The 13,342-nt window shown below is 34.8% G+C and overlaps 4 protein-coding genes across 4 annotated transcripts; 1 reads left to right on the top strand and 3 right to left on the bottom strand.

Annotated features, from left to right (window-relative positions):
- The first annotated feature begins 600 nt into the window (after window positions 1-600).
- LOC18055261 (receptor-like protein EIX1) lies at window positions 601-3,529 on the top strand. The gene is made up of 2 exons (XM_024177862.1): window positions 601-1,419; window positions 2,219-3,529. Exons 1-2 carry the CDS (start codon window positions 601-603, stop codon window positions 3,527-3,529), a joined length of 2,130 nt encoding a protein of 709 aa, XP_024033630.1.
- Window positions 3,530-5,291: 1,762 nt separating this feature from the next.
- Window positions 5,292-6,434, bottom strand: LOC112095829. Its single transcript, XM_024178272.1, has 2 exons — window positions 6,068-6,434; window positions 5,292-5,646 (listed from the first exon to the last, which is right to left on the bottom strand). The coding sequence occupies exons 1-2, from the start codon at window positions 6,245-6,247 to the stop codon at window positions 5,350-5,352; spliced, it is 477 nt and encodes a 158-aa protein (XP_024034040.1). The 5' UTR covers window positions 6,248-6,434; the 3' UTR covers window positions 5,292-5,349.
- Window positions 6,435-6,766: 332 nt separating this feature from the next.
- LOC18055262 (F-box/LRR-repeat protein At3g03030) lies at window positions 6,767-7,966 on the bottom strand. The gene has a single exon (XM_024177863.1). It carries the CDS (start codon window positions 7,739-7,741, stop codon window positions 6,767-6,769), a length of 975 nt encoding a protein of 324 aa, XP_024033631.1. The 5' UTR covers window positions 7,742-7,966.
- Window positions 7,967-8,266: 300 nt separating this feature from the next.
- Window positions 8,267-11,523, bottom strand: LOC18055263 (F-box/FBD/LRR-repeat protein At5g53840). Its single transcript, XM_024178099.1, has 3 exons — window positions 9,852-11,523; window positions 9,351-9,515; window positions 8,267-8,713 (listed from the first exon to the last, which is right to left on the bottom strand). Exons 1-3 carry the CDS (start codon window positions 11,154-11,156, stop codon window positions 8,417-8,419), a joined length of 1,767 nt encoding a protein of 588 aa, XP_024033867.1. The 5' UTR covers window positions 11,157-11,523; the 3' UTR covers window positions 8,267-8,416.
- Between the last annotated feature and the right edge of the window lie 1,819 nt (window positions 11,524-13,342).

Genomic DNA, 13,342 nt, shown 5'->3' on the forward strand with positions numbered 1-13,342 from the left:
TGAAAAACCGTAAAGTTATGCTTGAGCCACTAATAATATCAAAATACTTAAAATTTTCTACTTTGTTGAACCAATAGCGATAAAATTGTCTTTGAAATTTAGATGCAAAGTAATTATCAAAGAGACCATAGGCAAATACGTAAGGACTGTTGGAGGAGGAAGCTAGTGTGCTATAGTATGAAAGTAGAAAGTATTCTTAGTAAGAGAATATGGTTAGGGGAAGTAATTGAGAATTGAGAAAAGATAGGACTTAAACCCCTTATGGTTTAACTTTAACTTATTTTATTAAAATTTTCCGGTTCACACTTTCACAATTGAGCAAATGCTTCAACTTATAGTGCACGTCACCGACATTACAAATGCATTTTATCTAACTATTTTTTGACCACTCAATTAAACTAACTTATTTTTCTACCACACACTCTTAACACATAAATTTTTCACTAGCTAATTTCCAACCAAAATTACTCTCTAGATATTTAGCGCTTAGCTCTTGAAGATTTACAAATTAATATTTCAAGAAGGACGCTATAAATAGCAGGCTGTATATTGAAGCGTTCTCTCAACCACATGAATTTCTATTTTCTATTGAAACCAATAATGAAACTTGCTGTTGCCCTTCTTTTACTAGAGTTGCTTGCTCTAGCAAATATCAAAATTGGCTATTGCAATGGAAGCGCTTATATTGGTTGTATTCAAAGTGAAAGAGAAGCGCTGTTAAGGTTCAAGCAAGATCTCAAAGATCCCGCGAACCGGCTGGCCTTATGGAGTGATGGGAATTGTTGCACTTGGGCTGGTGTTGTCTGCAACGACTCGACAGGCCATGTCCTAGAGCTCCGCCTCGGAAATCCTTTTCTGCATGATGATGAACCTTTTTGGCTTGAAGATTATAAGGACGAGACGTCAAAGTTGATTGGTAAGATAAATCCATCTCTGCTTGATCTGAAGCATTTGGTTTACTTGGAATTGAGCAACAATAATTTTGAAAAAGCTCAGCTTCCTGTATTCCTTGGTTCCATGGGGAGTTTAAGACACATTGATCTCTCCAGAGCAGAATTTACGGGAATGATTCCTTACCAGCTCGGGAACCTTTCTAATCTCCAATATCTTGATCTCAGTAGTCAAATCCCTTTGTCTTTTTTATATTTGGAAAACTTTTCCTGGTTATCTGGTCTATCTTTGCTAAAGCACCTTGATTTAACTGGCGTGGATCTCAGTACAGCCTCTGACTGGTTTTTGGTGACAAACATGCTCCCTTCTTTACAAGTGTTAAAATTGTCAGCTTGCAGCCTCCATAACAGCTTGCCCGAGCTACCTATTGCAAATTTCTCATCTCTCTACACCCTTGATCTCAGTTACAACGAGTTTGATAACACTTTGGTTCCTAGTTGGGTTTTTGGTCTAAGTCATTTATGCTGCGTTTACTTTTTGGATTGGAGTGGGAATCCTGAGGAGTGAGAATCCTTGGATTAGGAGTGTGGAGTGGGAGTGAGAGTAGGGTGTTTACTTAGACTAAATGAAAGTATGGATTGTCAATCAGAATCCTAATTATTTGTTTACTTTGTCTTGGATTGGGAGTAAATTGTTTTAATTTATAATTTTATCCTTATGTACAAAATTATAATTTGTAATTAAAAAATTAATAAAAAATATATTTAGAAAATAAAATAAATATTTTATTATATTTATAAATTAATAATAATTACTAATATTCTTAATTATATAAATCATAATTTTTTATTAATTTTAATTTAAATTATGTGAATAAAAATTATTAATAATAGCAACACAAATGAAATATTATTATTGATAATATAGTACAAAATTAATATTTTTTTAGAATAAAATATTTATTATTATTAAATAAATAAATAATTAATATTTATTAAAATTAATGTTTAATATTATTAATTTAAATATAATATTTATTTATTTTTATTTTATTAAATTTAATAAAATAAATATGATATAATTATTATTTTTAATAAATATGATATTATTTATTTTATTAAATATTATTTATTTATTTATTTTTATAAGGATAAAATGGGAAGAGGGGGGAGTGGATTCCCACTCCCACCTCCTCCCATGGGAGTGGGAATTCCACTCCCCACTCTAAAATTGAGTGGGACCCACGAATTCCCACTCCCACTCCCCCTTTTTTAAGGTAAGTAAACACTGGAGTGGGAGGAATACACACTCTACACTCCCACTCCAGAAAGTAAACATTATCTTAATCTTTCTTAAACGAGGTTTTAATTCCTTTGGAGGTCCAATCCCTGATGGACTTCAAAACTTGACTTCTCTTGAACATCTTGATTTGCGTTCCAACAATTTCATTTCTTCGATTCCCACCTGGTTGCATAAATTCACCCGTCTTGAGTACCTTTCACTTCGTGGCAATAGATTAGAAGGCCAGATTTCTAGCGTTGTAGGAAATTTGAGTAGTACTATCAAATCACTCAATCTCGATTACAGTGAAGTTCAAGGGAAAATTCCAACCTCAATTGCAAGACTTTGTAACTTGAGGTCAATCTCTATAATAGATGTCAAATTGAGTCAAGACATATCCCAAATCATAGATATTTTCTCAGGATGTGTTTCAGATGTGATAGAGATTGTTGACTTACGCGATAATAAACTCTCGAGTCAACTGATCAATGAACTTGGGCAATTTAAAAGTCTACAAGGTCTTTTACTGGGTGACAACATGATTTCTGGTCATATTCCATCTTCTCTGGGAAAACTTTCATCCTTGCAAGCTGTAAGTCTTTCAAATAACAAATTGAACGGAACTCTTTCTGAAATTCATTTTGCCAATCTCACAAGTTTGTTAGCTTTTTATGTTTCTGGAAATTCATTAACTCTCAAAGTCAGTCCTGACTGGGTTCCTCCTTTTAAAAAGATCAAATCACTAGACTTAGGTTCTTGTAATTCAGGCCCTCAGTTTCCATCTTGGATTAATTCACTAGAGCATTTGCTTTTTCTAGATATGCCCAACTCAGGAATTTTAGGTACCATACCCAGTAGGTTTTTTAAATCTATACCCCGTAGATTAAAGCATTTCAATCTCTCTCACAACCATATCTACGGGGAAATTTCTAGTTTATCTGAGGCTACTCAACTGGAGTCTGTTGACTTGAACTCGAATAGTTTATCTGGTCCAATACCTTTTATTCCCTTCAACATACGTTTACGTGATTTGTCCAACAATGCTTTAGCTGGATCCCTGTTCCATTTCTTGTGTTCTGAGAGAAATGAAGCGAAGCATTCGATGGAATTTCTCATCCTTACGAACAATTCTTTGTCTGGAGAATTACCCGATTGTTGGATGAATTTGCAACATTTGTCGGTCCTGAAGTTAGGTAACAATGCGTTTACTGGTGCCCTTCCAGCCTCAATGGGAAGTTTAACTTCGCTCCACTCGTTGCAGCTTGACCACAACAATCTTTCTGGGCCAATACCCGCATCACTTCAAAATTGTGCAAAGTTAGTAGTCTTTGACATTGGTGAAAATGGGTTCTCTTGAAATATTCCAGCATGGATTGGAGAAAAGCTTTTAATAATGATCCTCCGCCTTCGAACAAACAAATTCCACGGTCATATACCAGCCGAGCTTTGTCGTCTAACTTCTCTACATATCTTAGACCTTTCTCATAATAATTTTTCTGGAACTATACCGAGATGTATCAATAACCTCACAGCCATGATGAACCAGAGCAATTCTATGGAGACTGATATAGAATATTATACCTTTAGTAATCACTTTAGCATTAGATTCATCGAGAATGCATTGGTCGTGATGAAAGGAAGAGAGCTGGAGTATAATACCATGCTTAAATTGGTAAGATGTATGGATCTGTCTGGAAATAATCTTTCAGGAGACATTCCGGAAGAAATGACAAATCTTTTAGCATTGCAATCACTGAATTTGTCACACAATTTTCTTACTGGAAAAATTCCTGAGAACGTGGGCGCCATGAGATCATTGGAGTCCATTGATTTCTCTGGAAACCTTCTTTCTGGTGGAATCCCACAAAGCATTTCAAGTTTGACGTTTCTGAGTCACTTGAACTTGTCTGATAACAACTTGACCGGAAAAATTCCTTTGGGCACTCAACTGCAAGGCTTTAACGCGTCCTGTTTTGCTGGAAACAATCTTTGTGGCGCTCCGCTTCCCAAGAATTGCACAGATCAGAATGTTCCGATACCAGCTGAAAATGAAAATGGCAGTGAAGATGAAAACGAAATGGGCTATTGGTTATATGTGAGCACGGCATTTGGATTTGTGGTGGGCGTTTGGTGTGTAATTTCTTGTAAGAAATGTAATATTCCATCAACAGAAGATGGAGGTACAAATATTGTCATTTCTTGGATCTCATTAGTGCCAAATTAGGATGCTTGTAAGAAATGTTGCTTGACTGGACTATTTTATGTAATATATTTACAGCTGTGTCTTTTCATGTATCCAACAAATGGAGATTCGATAATGAAATTAATGGACAGCTTTTTTCTTATTTTTCATTTTAGTTCTATTCCTATTCTCTTTCCCTTGATATGTGAAAGTTCACGAAATTAATTAAATAATAATAGAATCGATTCAATAAGTGAGGATCACTTCAATATTTAGCCCTCAATATAACTCAGCGTACTATTTTGAAGCTTGAGAATGTAATATTTTATTATTTATGCTAAAAATCATTGCAGCGTTTTGTGGAACTTTTAAGGTTTAATTAATGAGATACAGTGACCATATAGCATGAATTGAAATCTCCCATGAACTTCGTTACTGGTTAGTCACTAGCCTCTACCTCTTCCACTATTGTTTGTCGCTCAATTCTCAATCATTTTTAATTCTTAATTTTTATTGATTTTCCGGTTGAAAAACAGAGCGTGAACAATCCTGACATGTTATAGGCATGGAATTGATATGTAGTGGATAAGCTGGACATAACTACTCGCACAAAATCATTCAATAACTAAGGCGGCCCCGTTTAAAGAGCCAAGCTTTTTAGCCCCAGCAAATAATCTCATCGGGGCCTATTCCGAGATAGAGGAATTTTATTCATTGTGCGACATTAGATTGTACGTCGAATAAACGGAACAGTTTTTTTTTTTTAACCTTTTACTCATTCAACTATATTGAATTACATTCAATTTTGCTGTGTGCTATTCTTGTCAGTGAGTAATTGCAATCAAAACAGAACATAGGACCAGCCAGTGCGATATTCTTCCAGTTCTCATTAGGAAAACTACTAAAACACATGTATACATATGCATAAATATGAATCCACAACATTCTTTCGAATAAGAACGCTTTTTCTTCAAATATTTTCTTGTGTTTCTTGTTCACAACCCAAAATGATCAAACCATTCGTAAAAAGGCTCAAGAAATTCCAGTGCAGCAGTTGGAGACAGTCTAGGAAACTCCTTTACCTGTCTGCTAATCTTGATGGGATACTTAACACCTGAATATCCCCAGGTAATACTCATTTTCTGCAATACTTGTCCATACTTTAATATAAACCTCACCAACTCTAGTTGATTCTCGTTACCGTAAAACTCCAATATCTCAACCGTTTTGAGATGATGCGTCAGACATGGAATACCCTTATCTGGTATTTTCCAGAGATCACCATCTTTAAACTGTCAGAGTGAAAACAAATAAAATATCAATGCCAGAAGTAAGGAAGTTTTTCTGACAAAACAGGTTATATGCCAATCAGGTATTATGCCAAACAACACTCCAAAATCCAAATGCTGACCAGGCGAAAATAAATATTCCAAAATTAGCTGATCAATTGGATGGATCCAATTCCATAAGAAACTAATTCTCAGCTAATGTTCACACATTCTTCTGTGCAAACATGACCTAAGCTGTGGTAATCATCAGGATGCTATCTTTATGGGATAGGCCCAAGGAGGCACTCAATTTTTTGCATGTGAGTACTCGCACGCTTATAAGTGTATTATCTTCAGTTTGAACCACAACATTGCCAAATCCAATTAACATTAAACAAGATTAATTACGCCTAACTGGACCAATAATTCTAGGTATTGAAATTACCCAATCAAAATATATTGCAAGTGCTTCAAGATTGGGAGAGCAGTTGAGCAAGTTGATTGTTGATTGTATGGTCTGGTCAAATGGGCCAACAATCAGCTTTAAAGACTTCAAATTATACAATGGAGAGAAGAAGCAATCTGGCTTAGCAAATACAACATTGAGAAGCTGCAGGTAGCACATAAAAAGAAATGATAAACCATAAGGATCGGGATTCCGAGATAATCACAAGCAAAATTCAACTATGTACCAATGATATTCATAAAGAGTCGTGACTTACGTTTGAGTCTCAGTAAGCAACAAAAAAGAGTTTTGCTCACAAGTTGGCTTGGCAATGGTAAGAGCTAAGAACATCGACTAATGCTTTCAATGGTCATAGCATATAAATGTTCTACATAAGGCTCATAAAAGGAAAAATTGAAAGAGTGAGGCGGTAGGAAAAATAGAAAAAGAAAATGGGCACAATTAGAAAGACAGGTCTGCAACTAGCAAATATCAAATGATACAATTACATCCTAATTATATTTATAGTACACAAGTGATATGTCAAACACATATCAGATTCCAAAAACGGCTTACACGATCACAGTTATTTAAAGCAAACTAGACTCCATTGAAACCAGTTGCATTGTCAAATGTAAACGGTCAACAAAATCACCAAACAAGAAACCAAATAGTAGCACATTTAAGGAGAGCATAGATTCACACCCAGGAAACAACCATATTTAGTTTCAGAACTTCAGCATTGCGAACTCCATCGAATATTTTACTCACACCATAACAAACATCATCATCACCGTCAATATCTAAGTAAATGTATGCCTTTTTTAAGGACTTTAACCCCTCAAAGGAGAACTCCAGTTCGGCTGAGCCTGAAAATTTCAAAGACAGAAGATTTGGGCAGGCAAGCTTTACCTCACAGTTGGCCAAACCTTTTGGTTCACAGAATCCAACATCATCTATGGTCAAATGCTTTAAACTGGTTGCTGAAATATCAAGAATCTTGAAATCACGGAAAAAACAAGCCGCCATATTCAAATTTTCAAGGAGTGGACAGCTTGAAATAAACTTACGGAACAAGTTAGAATCCAATAACTCAACCTTTTGCAAATCGAGGGACTTGAGCCGGGTAAAACCAGCACAAGTAGGCAGCTCTAAGACACCCTGACGGTACACTTTTTTGCAAAAATCTAACTTCAATGACACCAATGACTCACAAGTTACAAGACAACGGGGCAACTTAATAGATTCTTCTGAAATAATATCCAAATCAAGTACTTGCACATTTCGTTGTGCTACAGCACTTAACCATCTGTAAAGTGTATAATCATCGACACAATTGAAGCACGAAAGAAGAAATCTTTGAATATTAATGGACCCATTTTGAGACAGCAACACCCAGTTGACAAAATCTTTGAACTTCTCATTGATTTTTTCAAGTGACCATTTTTCCTGCGGATTTGACCAAATATTGTGAATATTGAAGTTCAAGTACGGAATTGAAAGCCAGAAGCACCTCCATTTTCGCGAAACAGCGCTTGCTCTAACAACATCAATTGTGCCAAGGAACGAGAATATGTGATGAATAATGGGCTCAGGAAGATTGCTGAGTCTGTCAACATCTTCACCGCCACCTCTCAATCTCGGAATTTTTGTGCTCTTAAAAGCGTCTACCATTGAACTAGAATTTTGGGTTTTTATGTTAGTATCTATCTGGGGTATCAATGGATCCACTTACTCATCCATAGATACTTATCAAGTGGAAAGGAGATTGGGAATTCGGAGGTTAGAAATGAATACGGCGGGGGGAAATTTTCCCGCCAAATTAAAAAACCCTAATTTTGGGGATTTTATAAGTGGACGAATTGCCTACTTCAAACGAATAGTTGTCTTGTACTCTTGTTCTCCTTTCGGGGATCTTTAAGGCAGTAAGGCCTGTTACTTTCCTCTTCTCAAAAAAGGCATTTTATTTCGTATTCGTGGAAGAGGTTACCTGAGTTCAAGTTCAAACCTTTGTCCTATTATACATATCATCTATGTTTATTCTGTATGTTATGAAAAGTATAATATCATACCAGATCACAGTTGTAAAACATACAATTAGAGTGCAAATCGACAACAATTTGAAATAAATATTAATATCATAATTCATAAACCCTTTCAGAATTGGACAACAGAAAACTGAAAAGCTGCATAATTGGATAGTATTTTGAAGCAAAATACATTGCTGTCCTTGTAACTGGCTCTGTTTCCACTTTCCACAAATCCAAAAGAATGTTCGCTTCAAGCAAATCAAATATAGATGACAAACAAAGTTACTCTCACATATATCATATTTCCATCATAAGTCAATCATCTTAATATTTCACAGAAGTCAAAAGGTGATTTAGGCTGAAGGAATTTCAGTATAACACTGGAAGATGATCTCGGAAACTTCATTATCCTCGAGATGATCTCCCTACGATTGTAGACATCTTCCAACCAACTAATCCTCAATTTTTGTAACACGTGTCCATTCTTTAGAAGAAATCTCACCAACTCAAGTTCATTTTCATGACCTTTAAATTCAACTAAATCAACCGTCTTGAGATGACATGTCAAACACAAAATAGCCTTGTTAGATATTTTCCACTCATCAAAATATTCACCCTGTAAAGAGAAAATGGATAGGATGTAGGTAAGTAATGCAAGGAAATAAATCTGAACAAGAATAATTTCTTAAAGCAAATAATAGGGTAAGATAAGACTTAAGTATGAAAAGGTAAATCATCTTAATTGACAAAACATAATATTCTCAGTTGGCGGAGCCACCCTGCTGAGTCTAATTTTTTTAGAAACCATTTTTTCTTATTTCAACAAAAAAACTTATTTGCTCCAATTCAATTTTTATTTGTTCCAGCCGACTTTAAATAATATACAAAAAAAGTAGGCTCAAAGACTCAAACTCACAATAGATGAGTATGTTAAATCCAAAATGAATTGCAAACAATAAGTAAAATCAAATTCTTCTAAGTAAATTAAATTTACCCTCACTCGGTTTAAGGTCATGCTATGCCATTGCACATATGCCCTTTCTTGTTATGGTAACACAACAAAAGAGCATCAAGATTAACTTTTACCATCACGCTTTATCAGACCTACTTCGAAACTATTGTATTAATTGAAACCAAGCCTGGTGACACTTTAAAAAGATTAAACTCCTAGTACATAGATGAGAGATATGATAAAATAAGTGGGTAGAAGAAATTGTGTCTAACAAATGAACAAACTTAGGTGTTGAGATTACCGCATCAAAATATATTGTAAGAGCTTCAAGGTTTGGAGAGCGGTTGAGCAATCTAATTATTAACGGCACGGTCCATTCAGCCATAGTCACGCAAAGTATTAAAGACTTCAAATTATTGAATGAAGCAGAAAAATATGATCCTTCTTCAAGTGAAGCGTTCAGAATCTAGAGATCCACAAAAAATAAAAATAAAAATCAAAAGAGTAAACATAGGTCAGTGGGAATGCAATAATTAAAGAGACAACCTAATTACCGATGATTTCTACAAATTCGAGTCACATACCAATGGGTCCAATTCTTGATATTAAGAACAAACTGATTATTCAGATTAATGTGGCATCATCATTCAATGTCATTATCGCTTACAAAAGTATATTGAGTTCAATTGATGTTTATAAAGCAGATAACAAGTCATTTAATGAAAAAGACCGAAAAAATTAAAGCTGTAGACAAGTACTAATGAAGTCATGTTACATCACAATGAAAAATATGAAAACATACCTCGTAAAGAGTACTAGACAGTTTCAGAACTTCAACTCCACAAAGTCCATTAAGAATTTTGGACAAACGATGACAAATCTCTATATCCTCCATATGCTCACCGATATCTTCCAAGAAAACAAAAGTATTTTGTAAAGAGTTTAAGCCCTCCAAAGTGATGTCAGGTAATAGTAGAGCAAAAATATTGAAAGACACAAGATTTGGGCAAGCGATCTTAAGCTTGTAGCTGCCAAATTCATCACCACCAAACTCGATGCGATCAAGTGTCAAAGACTTCAAACTAGCAGATGAAATGTCAAGAATCCTCAAATCAGAAAAACGACATGAATCCATAATCAAATTCTCAAGGAAGGGAGAACTTGAAATAAGTTTAAGAAAGAAACTATGGTCCAATAACTCAACATGTTTCAAATCAAGAGATTTGAGCCGACTAAAACCAACAGAAGTAGATGGTAGCTTTAAAACACACTTGTCAATCTCCAAACCAAAATGTAACTTCAGTGCCTCCAATGACTCACAGATTACCTCACAGCTGCGCAAACCTTTGCGTTCACTTAATAAAAACTCATCTATGGTCAGATACTTTAAACTGGTTGATGGAATATCAAGAATCTTGAAATCACGGAAAAAACACTCTTTCATGTACAAATTCTCAAGGAGAGGACAGCTTGAAAGAAACTTACGGAACAAGTTATAATCCAATACCTCAACATGTTGTAAATCAAGAGACTTTAGCTGGTTAAATCCAGCACAAGTAGGCAGATTTAAGACACCCTGGTGCTCTCGGTTGCCAAAATCTAACTTCAATGACATCAATGACTCACAAGTTACAAGACAACGGGGCAACTTAATAGGTTCTTCTGAAATAATATCCAAATCAAGTACTTGCACATTTCGTTGTGCCACGGCATTTAACCATCTGTAAAGTGTATAATCATCGACACAATTGAAGCACGAAAGAAGAAATCTTTGAATATTAATGGACCCATTTTGAGACAACAATACCCAGTTGACAAAATCTTTGAACTTTTCATTGATTTTTTCAAGTGACCATCTTTCTAGCGGATTTGACCAAATATTGTGAATATTGAAGTTCAAGTACGGAATCGAAAGCCAGAAGTACCTCCATCTTCGCGAAACAGCGCTTGCTCTGACAACATCAATTGTCTCCAGGAACGAGAATATGTGATGGATAATGGGCTCTGGAAGATTGCTCAGTCTATCGCCACCTTGGCAATCGCCGCCAATATCAGAACACACTACGAATTTCGGAATTTTAGGGTTTCTTCGAAGAGCATTTTCCATTGAATTGAATTAAAAAATTTTGGGGGGTTTCTGGTTAGGTTTGTATCTTGAGGTGGATTTGGGGGTTTCAATTGAAAACTTAGCGTGAGAATCTATTACGGCGGGAAAATAAATGATTTTCGCGCTTCTTATTTCTCTGAAGAGAGTGGGCCTTACGTTCCATTGTCGACCGAATAAAAAGCAGACACCTCATCGCGGTTCGTACAAGCCCATAATCACTGCACTCACGGTGAACATCGTCACCGTAACTCAACAAAGGTGGGGACGATAGCGGGCACTCCTCCAATGCCGTAAGTAGACCATTGAGAGTGGTGGTGCTATCAGTGGCCATATCGAAAAGGAAATGTTTATTTTCTTCTTTTGAAAGATTTTTCTTTTATTTGGTCCCCAGTGATGAATAAATTATAAATATGCAGCAATATTTTTTAGGGTACTGAATGAAATTTTTATGGATTTTTTTCCCCCAAAACTTTATTTTTTCAATTTGAACTTGGAGCTAAAGTAGGGCTGATTGAGCTTGCACTATTGTTGGATGCTGCAATAATTGAGGAAGTGAAGTGAGAGAGAATAAATCCTAGAATCTCAGTCTTTTATTAAATGAAAATTCCAGTTTGTGGGTGCTGTAAGATACATCCGCTTCTTTTGTTACTTTTGCTTAATTTTGCTCTTCTTGTTAGAGATCTATTGATGATGATTCCTTTCTTATGGGTTTGGCTTCAAGTTCAGAGTAAATTAAGTTTCAATATCTTAATTTTTTTTTGGGGCATTTATTTAGGAAAAAAAACGGCACTTTTACATTTAGGGGCAAAAAAATCATATAACTAATTTTTTGTTAATTCTCTTACTTGAATGAAGATGGAAGTGGATGGATTCAACAAAATGTAATTTTAACTGAAATTCTGCCAAAAAAATGTGTATTTTTGAAAAAATTAAAAAAAATGTGGTTAATGGATAATTGTCTTAAAATTATATGTGATTTTGGAAATACATCATCACCCATGAAGGAGTTTTAGTCTCTATTTAAAAAAAAAAAAATCTATGGGGAAATTCCAAATTTATTAAAAGAGTTTTGGACTTTTGGGAATAAAATAAAGAACAAAACATTAAGATCCATATACTAGTAGGTATTTTAGGCCATAATGTACGTGAGAACATGATTATGGAAAAATACATTTGTGCAGTGACAACATTTGAGTCCATTTATTTCTCTAGAGATCAATTTTCTAGTCGAATCTCACAAAGCATTTTATGGTGGGCTTTTGGTGTGTAAAACTGGTCCCTTATTTATCGGCAGAGGATGGAGGTACAAATGCTGCTGGACTGGCCTTTTTGCCAGCTAACATATTTGGAGCTGTGTAGTTTATGCATCTGGTTCATCAAATGGAAATTAATGTTCGATAATACTTAAAAACTCATTAATTGAGTGGCTTGATAAAGCTTAACAATGCTTTCGACATACAAAAGCGGAAGGGTCTTCTAATAATTTTCCAGCTTCACTGACAAGATAAATACATGGATAGCCGAGAATTTTGTTTTTCTTTTTTTTTTTGGGCGAGTATGAACATGTACACATTACATTACATTACATTACAACCATTAAAAAATAGAACACGATCTTCTCCTGATTTGAGCACTACTGAACTTTTAAGAATATTTGGTCATGTGTCTTTTATTAGTAATGTATGGGTAAGATTTAACTTTTTCTACTTATTTATTCATTAACAACCAATCTGTAATTGAGTTATTTGCTCAGGACATGCTTAGATCAGGAAAATTACTTATTTGTTCAGGACATGCTTAGATCAGGAAAAAAATCCTAACTCTTCAAAAATAGCTCAGCCCATAAATGCATAGGTGAAGCAGATGCCCAATTTAAAAATTGAGTTGTGATGTTTGACCTCCCATTATATCTCACTAGCCCCCACTAATCACTTATAAACTAATAAACTAACTATTTTATCTTTGTATGAAAACACTTAAAATGGAAAATAGTTTTTTAGTGTTCCCGCATGATTATTTCTATTAATTTCTAATTTGGCTAATCTAATTTCATAAACCTTAATTCCTTTTAACTTTTTAAATTATATCTCTTCTCAAATATTGTATACGGGTAAAAACTCATTTAGTCCTTATATTTTGAAGTTAGTGTCTGTTTAATCCCTATATTTTTAAAAATACATCAAGCC

This window comes from Citrus clementina, unplaced genomic scaffold (assembly GCF_000493195.1).
Source record: "Citrus clementina cultivar Clemenules unplaced genomic scaffold, Citrus_clementina_v1.0 scaffold_1, whole genome shotgun sequence".
NCBI classification, from domain to species: domain Eukaryota; kingdom Viridiplantae; phylum Streptophyta; class Magnoliopsida; order Sapindales; family Rutaceae; genus Citrus; species Citrus x clementina.